Below are 20,510 nucleotides of genomic sequence, written 5' to 3'. Positions count from 1 at the left end.
TACCGAGTGCTAATCTGTTTTCTTGTAATTACTTTGGTTCTGGAACTAGTGATGTAATTAAATGTCGGCTCCCAGCACAACTCCATCAACTTTAATCACAAACATACTTGTAATTACCAAGCTCGCTTCAGAAAAAAAAATAAACTTAAAAATGTGCTGAGCTCGGCGGTGCATTTTCCATTGATCCCTAGAGTCAGAAGTACTAAAGGCTGACCTTTAAACTTAACACTCACCCCAAAGGGGGCCCCTAAAATCCGAATGACTCCAGTGTAACGTGCTCCAATCGGCACACAGCACTCTCCAGGGTATCATCTTGCCTGCATGAGGAGAGGGAAGAGGCTGACCGGAGCGGTGGAGCTGCAGTCTGAGCCAAATTCTCCAACAGCCAGGCTGCTTCCGAGAGTTGGGGACATTAACCAGCCCAACTGTACAGCAGAAGGAAACGAAATCGGGAGAGGAGGAGAAGTGGCTATCGCCAGCTTTGACTATTCTCCGTCTGCATTTGGAGACCAGAACCAGACAAGATACAAATTTATTGCTGATTTTCAGATCAAAGTTATCTTAAAACTTTTTTCTTTTTTTTAAATGCATCGTTTAGATGTCTTTTGATTTTCGAAGGAGGTGTCTTTTTTAAGTTTTGCTGTTCTTATTTAAAAATGACTGTGCTAACGAACTTTAAATGGTTATTTAAAATCTGCACAGCGTGCCTGCTCCTGCTTTCCCAGTCGACAGTTCAAGATGCTCCAGAGAGCGAGGAGAAGGCTGAAGACATCCCGGAGGGAGCCTCTACCCTGGCCTTTGTGTTTGATGTGACTGGGTCCATGTATGATGATTTAGTTCAAGTTATTGAAGGAGCCTCAAAGATTTTAGAAACATCGCTAAGTCGACCCAAGAAGCCTTTATATAACTTTGCTCTTGTGCCCTTTCATGACCCAGGTAAGACCACGAACCAATTTCATTGTAGTAATGTTTTGGGCACACTATCTTTTTTTAGTTTCGGTTATTCACGCGGCCCTTGTCTGCAACACGTCCACGTTGATATTATTAACTTCCTTTGCATTATTAGCTTTTTTAAGTGTTGCATGAATTGGGAACTGTTTTCCCGATGTTTCGCCAGCTGCAGATGAAACGTCATTTTCTTTGCAAAATTTAAATGAACAAGGATACGTCCTTTCTGGTGAGTACAGAATCATCTCCACTTACAGTTTGATTGCACTCTTCCTGGGACTAAACGCGCATTATCCTGCTGTGAGAGTATCCCTATTGGTCTAACGGTAACTTGTCTGCAAAATGCTTGAGTGAGGACGTTAGCGTGTGTGAGGACTCTGATGTCAGACTGTTAGGGGCATAGCAGCAGAACACAGACACTGGGACAAATGAAATGCTACATCTCTACAGGATGAAGTCAGCAGTATGTGGTGAGCACTAAATAGAACCAGCCACTGCAGAAGAAATCGGATCCATGCAATTCGCTGTACACTAGGAAATATGGAAGGGTATATTATAGTCGGCAGAGAATAATACTGAGGTGGTCTGTCTCCTGGCTGAATGAAAGTCACGCTTGACATGACTAGGATTCCACTTTGAACAAAAAGCAGGAGATGTCTGTTTCTAGAATTAATGGCTTGCTGAGGAAGTCACATTCTCAGAAATTACACATTTGGAAGCAACTGTGCTCGCATGATATGGATAGTGAATCATAGATAAGTTTAAGGCACAGAAAGAGGCCACTTGGCCCATCGTGTCTGTGCCGGCCGAAAAACGATCCACCTATTCTAATCCCATTTTCCAGCATTTGGTCCATAGCCCTGCAGGTTACGGCATTTGAGGTGCAGATCCAGACTCCTTTTGAATGAGTTGAGGGTCTCTGCCTTGACTACCCTTTTAGGCAGTGAGTTCCAGACCATTACCAGCCTCTGGGTGAAAAAGTTTTTCCTCATTCTCCCCTCTAATTTTTCCACCAATCACTTTAAATCTATGCCCCCTCATCATTGACCTCTCTGCTAAGGTGAATAGACCCTTCACCTCCACTCTATCCAGGCTCCTCAAAAGTTTGTACATTTCAACCAGATCTCCCCTCAGCCTTCTCTGTTCCAAGGAGAACAACCCCAGCCTATCCAATCTTTCATCAAAGCTGCATTTTTCAGTCCTGTCAACATCCTTGTAAATCTCCTCTGTACCCTCTCCAGTGCAATTACATCCTTTCTGTAATGAGCAGAACTGCACACAGTACTCAAGTTGTGGCATAACCAATGAGTTATACAGTTCTAGCATAACCTCCCTGCTCTTGTATTCTATACTGTGGCACAGTGGCGCAGTGGTTAGCACCGCAGCCTCACAGCTCCAGCGACCCAGTTCAATTCTGGGTACTGCCTGTGTGGAGTTTGCAAGTTCTCCCTGTGTCTGCGTGGGTTTCCTCCGGGTGCTCCGGTTTCCTCCCACATGCCAAAGACTTGCAGGTTGATAGGTTAATTGGCCATTATAAATTGCCCCTAGTATAGGTAGGTGGTAGGGAAATATAGGGACAGGCGGGGATGTGGTAGGAATATGGGATTAGTGTAGGATTAGTATAAATGGGTGGTTGATGGTCAGCACAGGATCGGTGGGCTGAAGGGCCTGTTTCAGTGCTGTATCTCTAAAAAAAAAAAAAAATATGCCTTCTTAACCACCTTATTGACCTGTCTTGCTACCTTCAGGGATCTGTGGACATTCACACCAAGGCCCCTCACTTTCTCTACACTTCTCAGTATTTTCCCATTAATCCTGTATTCCTTTGCCTTGTTTGATCTCCCAAATGCATTACCTCACACTTCTCCAGGTTGAATTCCATTTGCCACTTCTCTGCCCATCTGAACAGACCATCAATATCTTCCTGCAGTCTACAGCTATCCTTCTTTGTTATCTACCACACGGTCAATCTTTGTGTCATCTGCAAACTTCTTGATCATGCCCCCTACATATATGTCCATATTGTTAATATATACCACAAAAAGCAGGGGACCCAGTAGTGAGTCCTGTGGAATGCCACTGGAAACAGCCCTCCAGTCGCAAAAACAGATACAATATAGATAGTGGGTCTTTAATGGAAGAAAAAGGGGCATTCTCCCTTTTTTGCTGTAAAGAGGAATTTTATCCCATATGATAGAGAAACACGATCATGTATATATGTATAGAAATAAATACTGGCAGATCACCATGAGTTGGAGTCCTTGTTTTATGACAATAGGGGTGTCAATCAACAAAGCATGATAGGAAAACTGTTTAGGAAGTGTGACACAGGAACTACATGCTATATTTTTAGTATAGATAGATGAGATTATGGATAGGAGTTACAAGACAGAAGCACAGTCAACAACAATAACTTGCATTTATATATTCAAACTGGCTAGCTAAAGTAGTAAGTTACAACAGCAAATCTCAATCCATTTATCTGCATCACGTGAAACTAGTGATTGTTACTGTCAAAAGTTTCTCTCATACAATTGTTTCCTAAACATATTGGCCAGCAATCAAGGATACCAGTAAAACAGTATACTGATTTGGATGCAACTTCTACTGATGAAGTGGAAAAAATTGTTTTGGTTTTTATATGAAGCCACATTGTGGCTTTTGAATTCCTTGAATATATTTACAATGTCATTAGACACAGCCACCAGAGCAATCCTTCCCTAAAGTGGATAAAATGCCAACTCAATTTCCCATGATAGAATAGGTCTCAGTTTAAAAAATGAATCATCTAAATCCTCTGATGCTGGTATATTTTACCCCAGTAGAAGATACTACTTTTTGACATTGAAACAATTGTTGTCTGCTGAGGGAATTTTGCTATGCATTATGGATTCCATTCCTACTGTTACACATAAAAAACCCTGGAGCCGTTGTGCTCAGCAGGGTTACAGCATTGTAACTCCTTCCAGGAAACTGTTCTGTCAGTTAATGCGAATTGTAAGCACTGCAACTAATTTTTTTTGTTCGTTCATGGGATATGAGTGTCACTAGCAAGGCCAAAATTTGTTGCTCATTCCTAATTGCCTTTCAGAAGGTGGTGACGAGCTGCCATCTTGAACTGCTGCAGTCCATGTAGTGTAGGTACAACCCATAATGCTGTTATGAAGGGAGTTCCAGGATTATGACCCAGTGACAGTGAAGGAACGGCAATATAGTTCCAAATCAGAATGGTTTGTGGCTTGGAGGGGAACTTGAAGGTGGTGGTGTTCCCAGGCATCTGCTGCCTTTGTTCTTCTAGGTGGCAGAGGCCATGGGTTTGGAAGGTGCTGTCGAAGGAAGCTTGGCGAGTTGCTGCAGTGCATCTTGTAGATGGTACACACTGCAGCCACAGGGCGCCAGTGGTGGAAGAAGTGAATATTTAAAGTGGCAGATAGGGTGGCAATCAAGTGGTCTGCTTTGTTCCGGATGCTGTCGAGCCTCTTGAGTGTTGTTGGAGCTGCACTCATCCAAGCAAATGGAGAGTATCCCTGACCTGTGCCTTATAGATGGTGGACAGACTTTGGGGAGTCAGGAGGTGGGGAATTCCCAGACTCTAATCTGCTCTTATAGCCACTGTATTTATATGGCTGCTCTAGTTAAGTTTCTGGCCAATGGTAACTCCAGGATGTTGATGGTGGGGGATTCAACGATTGGTAATGCCATTGAATGTCATGGGGAGATGGTTAGATTCTCTCTTGTTGGAGATGGCCATTGCCTGGCACTTGTCCGGTGTGAATGTTACTTGCCACTTAACAGCCCAAGCCTGAATATTGTCCAGATCTTGCTGTATGCAGACATGGACTGCTTCAGTATCTGAGGAGCTGTGAATGGTACTGAACACTGCAATCATCAGCAAACATCCCCACTCTGACCTTATGATGAAGGGAAGGTCTTTGATGAAGCAGCTGAAGGTGGTTGGGCCCAGAACACAACCCTGAGGAACTCCTGCAGCAGTCATGGGGCTGAGATGATTGACCTCCAACAACCACAACCATCTTCCTTTGTGCTAGGAATGACTTCAACCAGTGGAGATTTTTCCCCCTGATCCACATTGACTTCAGTTTTGCTAGGGCTCCTTGATGCCACACTCAATCAAATGCTGCCTTGATATCAAGAGCAGTCCTACCTCACTAGAGCATTCTAGAGGATTGTACTCTTGTAATATTATCAAGGTACCACCAAGTTAGTCTGAGTAATTTCTACAGTGCTCACTTGCACTCCACTAGAATTTCCCCAAGTCTATGTTCCCAGCATGCAACTGGGTGTTATTGTAAGGCTGGCTGAACCCTATCAAACTAATTAAGCTACATCGGAATCAGGCTCTCTCGTGGCTTCTAAAATAACTATTTCGGTTGTAGCCTTTCTTGGTTTGATATATCAAAAATGCTTTAAAGATTAATCTGGTCTCACATATAATGTGATCATGTCAATTTTATATTTGTGGCATTGGATCAGCTATAAACATATTTCCAATGCTGGTCTGAGGCCAATTCTTTGAATACTGTTTCCACCTCCAAAGCAAATGGTGGGTGTAGAGAGGTATTCATTTGAAAGAAGAATGGACTTTAATACATATATTTGATAATGTTAAGACAATTAAAATGGCCGAGGTAAGAAAGATGAAGTGAGCAGAGCCAATTTATATTTTTTGGTCTTGATTGGAAGATTTAAATGTTCACTTTAATTGATAGAGGGAGCTCAATCATTGAAACAGTAATGTTTACTCCAGTGCTGGCATTCTACAAGACCTGCTAACAGTTTAAGGGTTAAAATGCAAGCAAGAACTCTAGCCTAGATTGTTTGTCTCCTATGCTTCCTTCTGTTCTTAGGGCTGAGAACTCCAATCCTGAGTTCTTTATGGGCAAGGCTTGTCATTGGGAACACGAAGTTAGAAAATTACCCCTTTTAATGCCATGAGTGCAGACTTTAGTCTTCTATTTAGTCAAATTAGGCTTATGCATTTCTTTGGACATGTTTAAAATAAGCACCCTAGTAGATACTAAGTATAAGTTTGCTGGATGGCTTGGAGAAGAATGTGATGCCCCGATACTTGAACCATTAGTTAACATTGTTTAGGCTCATGCAGGAAGAATGATTAGTTTGGGCAAGATGCTACAATGGAAATAAAAATCAGAACAGGTACAAAACAGGCTACTGATCGTGATCACATGTTTTGCAGTATCGTACAAAGCCAAAATCTACCCCAGAGACTTTGTTAGAATAACCAATAGTGCTTCTTTCTGTAAGTGATTTTTCTTCTTCACATGTCAATCACTGACAATCCCTTTTGTGACCTACTTGGTAGCTAATGTTGCGTGGTACTTGTGACCTATCACATTTCCAATGTATTAGTAATTGAGAATTGCTGCAGATTTGCTATTGAAGTATAGGATTTTCCTACCTGGTACTGAGATGCAACCAAATCTTTCCCATTTGAAGTTGCAAATCCACAAGACATCACAATGCCAAAGCCTTTTCCATAAACTCAGATGGCTTGCATATTACAGCAGCTTTGCAAATGTGATTAGTTTGGTGACACTTCCATAATTTCTAGCATGCTGGATGGGTTATCAAAGTACAAAACTGTCAACGAAAGCACTAACTTTGTGGAAAATTCTCCCCAAATGATGGTTCAACATGAATCACAAAAAGTTAGTATGTAAGTGATTAGGAAGGCAAATGGAATGTTGGTGTTTATTGCAAGGGAAAACAAGTATGAAAGTAGGGAAGCTTTACTGCAGCTGTACAGGGCCTTGATGAGACCACATCTGGAGTACTGTATACAGTTCTGGTCTCCTTATTTGAAAAACGATATAATTGCATGAGCAGTTCAGAGAAGGTTCACTGACTCATTTGGGGATGAAGGGCATATCTTATGAAGAAAGGTTGAACAGGTTAGTCCTACACCAATTTGAGTTTAGAAGAATGAGAGGTGATCTTATTGAAACATATAAGAACAAAGAAAATTACAGCACTGGAACAGGCCCTTCGGCCCTCCAAGCCTGCGCCGATCCAGATCCTCTAGCTAAACATGTCGCCTATCCTGAGGGGATTCTTTAGAGTGGATACTGGGAGGATGTTTCCTCTTGTGGGGGAAACTAGACTTAGGGGATGCAGATTAAGAGGTCTCCCTTTTAAGATGGAGATGAGAAACTTTTTTCTCTCAGAGGTTTGTTAGTCTGTGGAATTTTCTTCCGCAGAAAGCAATGGAGGCTGGGTCATTGAATTTACTCAAGGCTGAGTTAGATAGATTTTTGATCGACAAAGGAACCAAAGGTTATGGGGGCAGACAGGAAAGTGGAGTTGAGACCACAACCAGATCAGTCATGATCTTCTCGATTGGCGGAGCAGGCTTGAAGGGCTGAATGGCCTACTCTTGCTCCTAAGCCCTATGTTCCTATTATTGATTATTGCAGCAGTGTTAGGGTTGGTCAGAATGGTCCATTGTGACATTCTGGCCCTTAAACTATCTGAGTGACTAAGTTCTCCCTCTTAACATGAAATGCAAAAATGGCCTTTCTCCCTCCACGTGCCAATTACACTATCACAACATTTGATAAGAAGATGGATTGGACAATATAGGAGAAATGCCCAATCAGAAAGGAAAGGGCTAATGCTGATTAAACTATGAAGACTTATATAAACAACACATATATAAATTCAACAGTGGCGGAAAACAAGCCATCATGACCACAGGTCCAGCAATAACTTGCTAAGGGGATCATAAAGATGCCCAGCCTCATCAGGACCAATGGTGAGATCTTTTGTTAGCAATGACCTGAGAAGCTACAGAGTAAATGAGCAACCTGGCATCTCTAGGTGCTGGTATTTCATTGATTTGGAGGTCATCGGGGGCAGTGGGACTAACAGGGTTGTGGTTGTGAGCTAATTGATATCAAAAGGACTGATCTTTGCTAACATGCGCCACTCAGATTGGTGAACAGAGCTGGAGGTTGTTTTTCTGGAAATTAAGGATATATAAGATGGTGACCACGAAATTGGGCTCAGTGCCACGCAAGACCCAAATGATGTGAATGGCACATCATGTGTTGTGGGACGACCTTAAGAGAAAACCACCTTAAGAAACTGTAAGTGAAAGTCACTGGAAGAAGTGATGTCATGTCACACATGACCAGAAAATTGTGGTGTAGCCCGACAGGATGAGGTGTGTTTAGATGTGGCTCATGCAGTAACTGTTTGTTTATATAAATATATATTCTAGTTTAAAGTATTATAAAAACCCATGTTTTCTTTGGATGTTGCATGTAGTCCTGTAAGTCTTACAATAGGTCACACACCAAAGGAACAAGTAAAATTATATGGTGGAAGTGGTGGGATATATTTTTTCTGAAGACCACCAAATATTACATCGTGGCAACATTTGATTTTCTGAAGAACACACTAAGAGGGAACAAAGAACAGCAGATTGCCTACCTGGAGTAGCTGAAGATTCAGGCAGAGAGCATAGACAGGAGCCTGGGAGGTGTTGAAACTCTGAGTACAGTAGGCAATTGCCAGGAGATCGGAGCTCTCAACTAATCTGGCAGTGGGTCAAAAAATTTGAAAAGCAATAGCTGAAGCCAATACTGTTTTAGCTTCCCCCTTTTTTTGCTTTGTGGGTGGGGCCTAAGCCAAAAAGAGAGGGAAGAACTCAACAGTGCCGCTGGAGGTCCACAGCACAGTGAGAGGGCCTGGTTCTGGAAGCTGTTGGTACTGCAAGCTGCAGCTGGTTGCAGACAAAGAACTGCTCTCTCAGTTTAAAAAAAAGATTTTGTAGTCTCACTCTTAAAGGGGCAGGCCTGCAGAAAAAGATTCTGTCTAAGCAAGAAAAAAGTGTGCCTGTGAAAAAGAAAACCTGTAAAAAGTCCTATATTTTATAAAAAAGCAGGATCATTAAGACAATGGCTTTCAGATATCCAGTTATAGATTGGAAGGCGTCAGACATAGCATCAGAATTTAAACTGTTTTGAAAGCAAATGGAACTGTGTTTCCTGGATCAAGAAGTGAGTGAACCAGAGAAACAAGCTATCGAGGTTACAATTGCACTGGGCAATGAAGGCCTACACCATGATTGTCAGGGGAGGAACAAAAGGACCCTAGCAAGCTTGGACATTCCTGGAGCAGCAACTCAAGGGCAAGGTAAATTTCCCAGTACATAGGCTTGAGCTGATGAACTACCAGCAAAAGCAAGATGAATCCATTGACCAATTTGTTGCAAGGTGCCAAGATAAAGCTCAAGAATGTAGGTCAGCAGAGACATATTGTCAGGAGGACACAGGTGAAGAATGCACTCGTGACAACAGCGAGCAAGCATTTCACATATTTAATTTGGATCAACATGTCAATGCTATTATGCAATCTGAGGCATTTGCCATGATCAGGATTGTATGTCCGCAGATGAGTGGCAAGCATAAGCTCAGAGTAAAAATTGACACTGGAGCAAGTGCAACTATTCTGCCAATTCGTATACTGAAGGACATGTACTTAATGAAATGGGAATCTATGGTACAGCCCACTACGGCTGGGCTGACTGCCTACAATGGTTCTCCAATCAAGTGCATTGGAATGATAACCTTACAGTGCAGCTGTGGGAACTCTGAATGGCTACCACAAATGTTTTACATTGTAGACACAACTGGACCAACTGTCGCAGGACTTCCAGTATTCCAAGATTTACGTATCATCACAATACATGAGGGTAGCACCTCATCAAAAGAAATGGAAGGTTGCAACATGGAGTGCATTGAGTCAGTTAGAAACCTGAAACTACATTACCCAGACAGGTTTGATGCAAGCGGTGATTTCAAGGGTGATGCCATATTGTACATGAGGGAGGATGCAGTTCCTAATATCGACGTGCCAAGGAAATACAGAATGCACGTTCAAGAGAAGCTTAAAGTGGAGCTGGATGAGATGGAGCACAAGGGAGTCATCCGCCGAGTGCACCAGCATTCCGATTGGTGCAGCTCCATTACCTGCATGCTGAAGAAAGATGGCAGTCTTAGGATTTGCTTAGACTTGCGATGACTGAATTTAGTCCTCAAGAGGTGCCCAAATAAAATCCTAACCCTGGAGGAGGTGAATCCTAAGTTTACTGGTGCTAAGTACTTTTTCAAAGCTCAACGCGAAGTATGGCTACTGGTCTGTCCACTTAGCCAAGCAGTCCCAGCTACTCAACTTTTAGAACACCATTCAGGAGATACTTTTTCAGACAGTTATCGTTTTGTCTGTGCATCAGCCAGGACATTTTTCAACAATACATGGCCAGGATAATGGGAAATGTCCTGGGCTGTATCTGTATAGCCCATAATAGTGCGATGATGGGGCAGAGCAAGGCGGAACATGACCTTTGCTAATGAACATGACATTTGCTAATGCTGGCTGCTCATCATGAGGGCCTTGTGTTTAATAGCAAGAAGTACCATGTCAATCTTAGGCACATAAACATCTTTGGGTCGATATATTCTGCCAGAGGAATACGCCCAGACCCAGATAAGATTGAAGAGGTATAGAATACAAAAGCAGGGATATAATGCTGGAACTGTATAAAACGCTGGTTAAGCCACAGCTGGAGTATTGCATGTAGTTCTGTTCACCACATTACAGGAAGAACATAATTGCTCTGGAGAGAGTACAGAGGAGATTTACAAGAATGTTACCGGGGCTTGAAAAAAGCAGCTATGAGGAAAGTTTGGATAGGCTAGGATTGTTTTCCTTAGAACAGAAGAGGCTGAGGGGTGACTTAATTGAGGTGTACAAAATTACGAGGGGCCTAGATAGAGTAGACAGGAAGGACTTGTTTCCCCTAGCGGAGAGGTCAATTAACCAGGGGGCACAGATTTAAGGTGATTGGTAGAAGGATTAGAGGGGCGATGAGGAAAATTGTTTTCACCCAGAGGGGGTGGGTGTCTGGAATTTGCTGCCCGGATCAGTAGTGGAGGCAGAAACCCTCAACTCATTTAAAAGGTACCTGCCCCTGAAGTGCTGTAACCTGTCAGGCTATGGACGAGGTACTGGAAGGTGAGATTAGATTGGGCAGCTAGCTTTTTCAGCTGGCACAGACACGCTGGCTGAATGGCCTCTTTCTGTGCCGTAAATTTTCTATGGTTCTATGGAGACTGGCCACAAGCCATTTGAAACCATATGGCCCAACCGCTCACAGGTGCTCCTCCGCGGTTGGAGACACTTTTGCTCAAGGTCCAGGGATACGATTATGACATCCGATATACACTGGACAGCCAAACAGCCACATTGGACACCCTGAGCATATTGCCTAACCCGAGTAATGATGCAGACGTCTCGCTAGATTTGCATGTCCACAGTGTGGATACTGAGATTGAGGATGTCTTGAAGATCGACCTCATGAGTTTTGGATACCACAAATGCGAGGAACTAAGAGATGGCACATGACCCTACCCTATTATTGAGGTGGAAGGTGATTGTGGAAGGATGGCCTGACACCATGCAGGAGGTAACCAAACGTCTACGCTGTTTCTGGCTGTATTGAGATGAACTCTGTATATCGCAAGGGGTGATTTTTCAAAGGGAAATGATTCCTGATACCCGAAGCCCTGAATTTTGATATTCTAACCCAACTGCATCAAAGGAATTTAGGAATAGAATGTATCAGACGCCTTGCCAGAGAGACTGGAAAATGATGGTCAGACCCTCCGCTATTTTCTCCCTGGCTTCTTTTAACAGCCTGGGGTACGTTTTATCTGACCCTGGTGATTTATCCACTTTCAAGGATGCTGATCCCACTAATAGTTCCTCTCTCCCTATGTTTTTCACATCCAATACTTCACACTCCTCTTCCTTAACTACAATTTCTATATCGTCCCCCTCTTTTGTGAAGACAGAAGCAAAGTATTCATTAAGAACCATGCCAACATCTTCCGCCTCTACACATACATTACCTTTTTGGTCTTTTATGGACCCTACTCTTTCCTTTGTTAGCCTCTTACTCTTATTGTATTGATAAAACATCTTTGGGTTCACCTTGATTTTGCTTGCCAATATTCTTTTATGCCCTCTCTTTGCTTTCCTAATTTCCTTTTTGATTTCACCCCTGCACTTCCTCTACTCCTCTTGGCTTTCTGTAGTATTGATGTAGTACCTAGTCCCGGTGTCAGACATAAGCGTTCCTTTTCTGCCTTATTTTACCCTGTAAACTCCTTGACATCCATGGGGCTCTAGATTTTGAAATCCTCTGAGGCATGTCACAGTTGTCACAGCCGAATCAACAGAAGGAACCCTTGACCCCACATGAAACATCTTCACATCCATGGACGAAGATCGGCATGGATTTATTTCACATTCAAGCTGATTTCCTCTTTGTTATGGATTACTTCACCCAGCTACATGACAGATCAATTGCAGTGGTTGTTGCTAGGGTCAGGGCACTGTTCAGCCTATTTTGCATGCCGGAAGAAAATATCTCTGATTTTGCCATCCCACCCTTTTTCTTTGTGGTAACATGTTTTCTCTGAACCCCTTGAATCCTTCTTTGAATGTCTCTCACTGCTCTGGCACTGATTTGCCTTAAAGTAACTGTTTCCAGTCCACCTTCGATAAATCACTCCTCAGTTTAGTAAAATTGGCATTGTCCCAATTAAGAACTCTAACTCCTCTTCTATCCTTCTCCTTTTCCATAATTATGTTAAAGCTGACTGAATTATGATCACTACCACCAAAATGCTCTCCCACTGCTACTCCTTCCACCTGCCCAGCTTCATTTCCTAAAACTAAGCCCACTGTACCCTCTCTTGTTGGACTTGCTACCTACTGGCCAAAACGTTCTCCTGAACGCACTTCAAGAATTCTGCTCCCTCTATTCCTTTCACACTAAAACTATCCCAGTTAATATAAGGGTAGTTTTGGAAAAGATTGGGATGTTGTGGGACGACGTTAAGAGTGGACCACCTTAAGAAGCTGTAAGTGAAGGTCACCAGTGGAAGTGATGACGTGTCACACATGACCAGAAAATTGTGGGTGTATCCTGACAGGATGACATGTGCTTTTATATATCTATGTATGTATGTATGTGTATATATGTATAATAACAACCCACGTTTTCTTTGGATATTACTTGTAGTCCTGTGAGTCTTACAATAGATCACACACCAAAGGAACAAGGAATGTTACAGTGTGCTGCTGGCCACTTCCAGTGTGGCCTGCACGGCGTCCCATACTGGGAAGGGTTCTAGCTCAGACGTGTTGTGCGTGTGCTGGAAGAGTCAGGAGAGGTCCGAGAGTGGCATTATTTAGCTGTTCCAGTTGATTTGACGTACAGTTTTGTACCTTTGACTGTGCAGGCTTGTGTATTTGTGTGTTAATCACTCGTGGCTGAGCATGCATTCAGCTGCAGAAAGGAACCCCTCCCCCCCAACCCCCACCCTCGCCCAAAACCTGCTGTTTCAATGGATAGCCTTCCAACTTGCAGATGAGGTACTTTTGACTTACGCCTGCTATTGCAATGTTTGTGGAAGCACTGTGGCTTGTTTTTGGAGATCTGTTGGTGAGTTGGTGCATCCATTCAGGGAGGGCAGAAGATCTGGTCACCTGTACACATCAAAAGTGTGCAGCAGATATGGGGGCTTTAGTTGCAATGCCTCTGGGTCTGCAACATGACCAAGAAATGGAGAAGAGGCTGCAGAGAAGAAAAGCTCTGCGAAGAGGGAGGAGGAGGGGGCCTCTCCACAGAAGGCCTTACAGACTATATATTTTCATAAAGAACTTCTCATACATCCACCTTACCCAGGAGCAATGCCTGAGGTGACACAGGTCCAACAAGGAGGCGGCCACACAACTGTGCCCTCTCCTTCAAGAGGATCTGCAGCCTCATATCAGGGTGAGGATGGCACTGACAGTGGCCATAAAGATCACAGTGGCATTAAACTTCCATGTGACTGAATCATTCTGGGTGTAAATGGGCGACATATCAAACATCTCCCAGTAGGTCAGCCATTGCTGCATTTGGGAGGTGACGAAGGCCCGATATGTGAAGGGAGGCAATTATATCCTGCTCTCTCTAAGCAGGGAGAAACAGGATGTGTGGGCAAGTGGATTTGCCAGGATAGTTAAGTTCCAAATGGCGCAAGGAGCCATCGACTGCACACACGTGGCTTGGAGGGCCTCCAATGCCAATGGGGGCAGGTATAGGAACTGCAAGGGCTAACATTCCTTCATTGTGCAGTTGGTGTGTTGGTAATTTTGGTGAATGCCCTTTATTTTGGTAGCAGCCATGATGTTTTCATCTTGAGGCAGTCTTCCATTCCCGCTGTCTTCGGGCCTCCAAGAAGAACAAGAGGGTGGCTGCTGGAGGGGTATTCCTTGTCTCTTAGCAGCCACCCTCTTGTTCACCTGGCTGAAGACCCCTTTCTGCCACCTGCCCATGCGAGGACAACAGGCATAGAATGAAACCCATGTGGCCACCAGAAACCTAAAGCAGTGCTTCTACTGCCTGGACCACACGGGGGAAGATCTCCGTACATGCTAGAGTTTGTCTCCAAGTTCGTGGTGGTCCCCTGTGTCCTCCACAACATTACCATCATGAGGGCATAGCCATTGCCACCAGGCATCCGGAGGCCACCTCGGGAGGATACACCGGGACCCCTTCACTCAGTTCGGGCTGTACGAAGACACCTACTCGGACTCTGCTTCCTTAGGGGACCATCCCTTTGCCATGATGGATTCACCATTTCCTACCTTATCATCTATATGGGATGCCTAATCTTCATCCCCTTGGCCAAGATCCATCAATTAGAACCACAATGAATAACCTTTCCGTAACATCTTTATCCAAAAACACATCCACTTATACAAATAAGTGTCAACTGTTCATCCTTGTGCATTCCTTAGGTGCCTGTCTTACGCCTTTGCCTGCTCTTGTGCTTTTATGCAATGCTACCCCAGTGGCTGCAGCAAGGCTGCTGTAAGGCTGCAGGAGACTGCAAATGGCCTTGGAGGATGACCTCAAGCAGCTCTAGGCCTAGAAGACCTGACTTCAGACTAAAGGCCTGCTACCCGACCTGAACCCGACGGGACCCGATGACGTGTCAGGTTCGGGTCGGGTCAAGCCCATCTTCCGGATCCGGCTTTCAGGTCAGGTTGGGTCGGGCCGGACACACACAATAAGTGCTCTGTCGGGCTAAGTACTGAAATTAAAAAACTTACCTGAGCTGGGCTCCGGGACGAAACTGAGTCTGCGCAGTGAGCGAGTGACGTCACTATGACGTTATCACGCATGCGCTGCAGCTTCCTGGAGGTTTCGAGTCCGAAGGTAAGTAAAGCGATGGTCAGGTCAGCCTTGGGTCGGGGCGGGCTGAGCCGGGGTCGGGCTTGGGTCGGATCGGGCTTGGGACAAAATCGGAGGGACTCAGGCTGGGTCGGGCTCGGGTCCGCTGTGGTTCAGTCGGGTTCGGATCAGGTTCTTTTTCCCAACCCGAGCAGGCCTTTACTTCAGACTGCACCATGGTGGCGTGGTTGACAGCAGTCAGGCTGGCTGGCTGATAGGCAACAGCAAGGGTACAGACGGAGTGTGAGCACGAATGCTGTTATCCTGCGAGAAAACATGCTCTGGTGCCACTGCTACTCACCCGGGGTGGCACCTCACCAATCCTAGTAATTTGCTGGAGCACAGATCGCCAGACTGCTGCAAGAACCTCCATGCCCCTTTGAGTATTGAGATCTGCAGCTATGATGGCAGCAATTTGAGCCTGCACAGCAACAAGCATGGATCTCATGCCCTCCACAGAGCTTCACTGCAGCACTGAGAGATGGCTTCTGCCTGTGCTACAGTGAAAGCTGAGACAGTGGCCACCAGACGCTGCATCACGGCTGGATCCGCAAGTACTGTTCTGGATTTGGCCACGACTTCCACCATGAAAAGGAGGGGCTGCAAGGTCTGCGCGATGCCTGTGCCAAGTTGGAGCCGGATTCCTTCATGCTCCTTGACAATGAAGGGAGGCTGCCTGGACCCTGCCAATGCACCAAGCAACTCTATGTGCATGTCCATCAGTGTTCACCTGTGTGCCACCCATCAAAGTAGTGATCTGAGTCCTTTGTAGCAGAGCTCGTCTGTGGCCTCACGCTCCAGGGCATTGGCACATACCCTATCTTTTCCCTCAGCTTCTCTGCGGCATTCGTGCCTGGTGACTCACCATCTGCTCTAACGCCTCTAATGTTCGCACAGTATCAGAGTGGTTGTGAATGTAAGTTCAAGTGGCATTCTTCATCAGTAGTGTGCTGCTGCTCTCTCTTCCTTTTGAGGCTGCTGTGGCTGGGTAGGTGGCAGATCTTGGGTGTCTGAAAGCAGAAAATCAGAAGGGGAGGTTGGGGTGAGGGAAGGGGAGTGGGGTGGAAAGCGAGAGGTCCAAGGCCACGCCATCTGCAATTTTCACTTCATGCCAGATAGCAAGATGAGGGTGAGGTCGGAGTTGAGAAGGGCTTGAAAGCAGTAACGTACCATCATCCTCAATGTTCTCGGTGATGCCAGATGCAAAAGGCTCTGTTGCAGCCGGACTCAGATGTGGAATACCATCTCCTCTGTAGGTTCAAGAGATGCAGGCATCCTTACCCCCATTGCTTCTGCTCCCTTCTATTTCATGCCACCTTGTCCTGCAAAAGAAAGCGCATAATGTTAGTGATTGTGTTGCACTCTGGGTGATGTGTCTACCATGGATGAATAGCTGAAGGTACGTGGGGACAGCAAGTGGTGGGTGTCAAGCTAGCAGCATTGGTGGGTGAGGTAGAGTATCTGAATCTAAGGCCTGATTCTGGACTGCTAGGCATTGCTGATGGATGAGTGATGGGGTGTGGTACATTCAACAGTGTGAGAGGTTGATGGTGCGCTGGGTAGGACATGTCATGTGAAGATGTATTCACTGACTTTGACCACCTTTGTGAAGTCATTGCACTTTTTCCGACACTGCCGTCAGGTCCTCAGTGCCAGACTCCTTGCCTTGGCTTCCCTTGCCACCTGCTCCCATTCCCTTCAGAGGGCATTTGTTGGCTTTTTGGCACCCCTGGAAACATGGTGTATCTCCCCCAGGCCTTTGTCTGTGAATCTGGGCACCCTCTCTCTGTCCTAGTGCTCCATTTTCTTGGTTTCTAATTGCAGTACTGACCGTCAGTGCAGTTCTCCTTCAAGAGGGACAGATTACCTTTAAGAATTGGAATCTAGCTGGAACACATGCTAGCCTCACATACTGTTAGGCCCTCTGCTAGCATGTAGACAGCCAGCAGCGCAGGTCATGCTCAGCTGCACACTACAATCAGGCAAATGAGGAGGCAGCATGAAGTGAGCATGCTGCTTGCCTCAATGGGACCGGGCGCGGGCAGATCACAAATTGTGACCCCCATACCCAAAAACAAGTGTAGAATAATTTTCATTCTGGTGTTTTTCACACTAAAGTCTTGAGTCTTCAGTTCTAAGTTTAGTTCAAGTTCTTTTAGTAGTTCTTCGAAATTAGAAGTGTAGGAGTTTTTTGACTAATGAATGTAGATATATAGTCACTTTTCATGATGCACTTTATGATTTTATGAAGAAAAATACAAATGTTCCAGAAGTTGAGATTATATGGCTATATCAGCCAGATACTTTCAAATATAAGTGTGTCATTTAGATGTACAAGTTTCCCTGAGAACAAGGGAGATGAGATTTAAGCCCACTAGTCCAGATGCAGCTACCAGTATGAGGTAGATTTATCCAGACGCAGAGGATCCAGAAGGAATGGATCGCACCTCTTCAGATTGAGGTTCATCACTCTGACATCAGAGGACTAACACCATTCTAACTGAGGATCAGGGGAAAACTCTCCATTGGTTGGGGTCATTCCTAGAACAGAGGAAGAATGTCATGACTGTTGGAGGCCAATCATGTCAGTCCTAGGGCATTGCTGCAGGAGTTCCTCAGGGCAGTGTCCTAGGCCCAACCATCCTCAGCTGCTTGTTACGGTCAAGTGAGGAGGGGTTGAAGGGCTTCCTTCTTTTCCCTCTCCTTGTTAGACCGTAACAGGTTTAATTCTTTCCTAAAGTGGATGTACTGGCCAATTCAGTAGGTGTCTGATTGCTTACTTGCTATGATCATAACAAGAACCAATCAGACAGGTTTTCATGATTTAACAAAGAAAGAGGTTAATTTTATTGTACCTAAACCAAACTAATAAACAATAATAAAATAATAAATAATAAACATGCCAACTTTCACTCACACACACACTAAAGGTTTACACGCACACAAATAGGTTACAGTGTGAGGAAAGGTAGATTGCTTGAGTTAGAGTCCATAGAAAAAGTATACAGTCTGTGAAGTTTGGTGATTTGGCTGGCTTCTAGCTGAATTCAGTGGTCTTTTGGTTTGAAAAAGTAGATGACTGGTTCGGTGATGCTGATGATTTCCTCCAGTGGGGTTTTGGTTTGTAGCCGGAGTATGCAAAGGTGGTCAGTCAACAAGAAGGATTTGAAAGCTTTCAAGCTGGAATGGAGAGAGAGAGAGAGAGGGGCCCCCACTTAGGGTCTGCTTATGTCAGAGTCCAGTTGCTTCTCCTCTGCTGCAGAGAAAACACCAGCTTAAAAACCACAGATGGGGAGGGGCTGATCACATGATAGTCACTCAGTCCCTCAAACATAGCAGTTAGCAGCATCTCTCTCTTGCTAAAAGAACAAGAACAAGCAGTTCCTTTAAACTTCCTGGGTCTTGGTTCTTGCTGGGATATTAGCAGACATTTAGTCTCTCTCCTCACAAGCATTACAGTCTAGGATACAGTGTTGCAAATTAGGTGATCATCTTAAGCTGAAAGGATGATTTTGCTGGCAGCTTGTCTTTTGAAAAAATATATAAAAATCTCCAGTCAGTGGATTATAGAAAATTATCATTCAACAAAACACATTGGTGTAACATGCTTCATCAGTGACCTTCCTTCCATCATAAATTCAGTAGTGGGGATGTTCGCTAATGATTGCACAGTGTTCAGTTCCATTCGCAACTCCTCAGATATTGAAGCAGTCTGTGCCTGTGCGTAGCAAGACCTGGACAGCGCTCAGGCTTGGGCTGATAAGTAACATTTGTGCCATTCAAGTGCCAGGCAATGACAATCTCCAAAAAAGAGAGAATCTAACCACCTCCCCTTGGAATTTAATGGCATTACTCTCGCCAAATCCCCACCTTCAATATCCTGAGGGTGGTGGGCAGGGGGGGGCGGTGGTGGGGGGTGCGGGTGTGGGGAGGGCGGAGGGGGAGCGGTCACCATTGGCCAGAAACTTAACTGGACCAGCCACATAAATACTGTGGTTACAAGAGCAGGTCAGAGGCTGGGAATTCTGCAATGAGTAACTCATTTCCTGACTCCCCAGAGTCTTTTCACCATCTACAAGGCACAAGTCAGGAGTGTGATGGCATACACTGCACTTGCCTGTATGAGTGTAGCTCCAACAACACTCAAGAAGCTCGATACCATCTAGGACAAAGCAACCTGCTTGATTGGCACCCCATCCACCACCTTAAATGTTCACTCCCTCCACCACCAGCACAGCGTTTTCTATCTACACAATGCACTGCAGCAACTTCCCAAGGCTCCTTCGACAATACCTTCCAAATCCATGACCTCTACCACCTAGAAGGACAAGGGCAGCAGGCACATGGGAAAACCACCACCTGCAAGTTTCCCTCCAGGTTATGCACTCCTCGACTGGAAATATGTCGCCATTCCTTTGTTGTCATTGGATCAACATCCTGGAACTCTTTACCTAACAGCACTGTTGGTGTACCTACACCACATGGACTGCAGCGGTTCAGGAAGGCAGCTCACCACTACATCCTCAAGGGCAATTAGGGATAGGTAATAAATGCTGGCCTTGCCAGTGACGCCCACATCCCACGAACGAATAAAAAATAAGGATTCAGCTAGATAAATTGATGATACTTTGCTAACTGCAAGCATATAAACATTAATTTATTCAATAGATTGGCTATCTAATGCTGTTAGCTATCTAAGGAGTCTAATCCTGAACTAATCTCACCAATTTATATCACTCAGACACTGGTCATATCTATAAATTTAGAATCAGCAAGTATTTAATGCTGAATTACTATGGCATTACTAAATTGTCTTTGCAAAACTAATAAGAGTTTACAATTAGCCCAATCTACTAATCATTTGCATATTCAGTGGTTAAGTTTGTGCTGCTAGCTATGATTTTAAGATTAATAAGCAGTTGTTAGTTCATAATTTTGTCTGATCTCTTCTTTGATAATTGGCAAGAAAGGGTTAATTCATTCATCTAGCAGTTTGTCTGGATCCTGATGGGAGGTTGCTCATGTAAATGAAAATATAATGCGCGTTGATTGATGCAAGACAGTTCAGTGAGCCACAGCTAGGCATCATTAACTCCTGGGCATGGATGGGTGGAAAATCTCAGACAATTCCTAGACGATCAACCAAAATGAAGGGTTTAAGGATTTGTTGGTGCCTATGACAAATATTCTTATCAAGGTTTCAATTCCAGTGTTCATACAACAATTA

The 20,510-nt window shown here is 44.6% G+C and overlaps 1 protein-coding gene across 2 annotated transcripts in view; it reads left to right on the top strand.

Moving 5' to 3' along the window:
• The first annotated feature begins 378 nt into the window (after nt 1-378).
• hmcn1 (hemicentin 1) overlaps nt 379-20,510 on the top strand; it is a 740,737-nt gene continuing 720,605 nt past the window's right edge. For both annotated transcript variants that reach the window (XM_068037415.1, XM_068037414.1), the window contains exon 1: nt 379-936. In XM_068037415.1, the coding sequence (XP_067893516.1) occupies nt 657-936 (280 nt within the window). In that variant the 5' untranslated portion in view covers nt 379-656. The remainder of the gene's footprint in view (nt 937-20,510) is intronic.

The sequence above is a fragment of the Heterodontus francisci genome, chromosome 8 (genome assembly GCF_036365525.1).
Source record: "Heterodontus francisci isolate sHetFra1 chromosome 8, sHetFra1.hap1, whole genome shotgun sequence".
Classification (NCBI taxonomy): domain Eukaryota; kingdom Metazoa; phylum Chordata; class Chondrichthyes; order Heterodontiformes; family Heterodontidae; genus Heterodontus; species Heterodontus francisci.
This window is presented reverse-complemented; position numbering and strand designations above follow the sequence as displayed.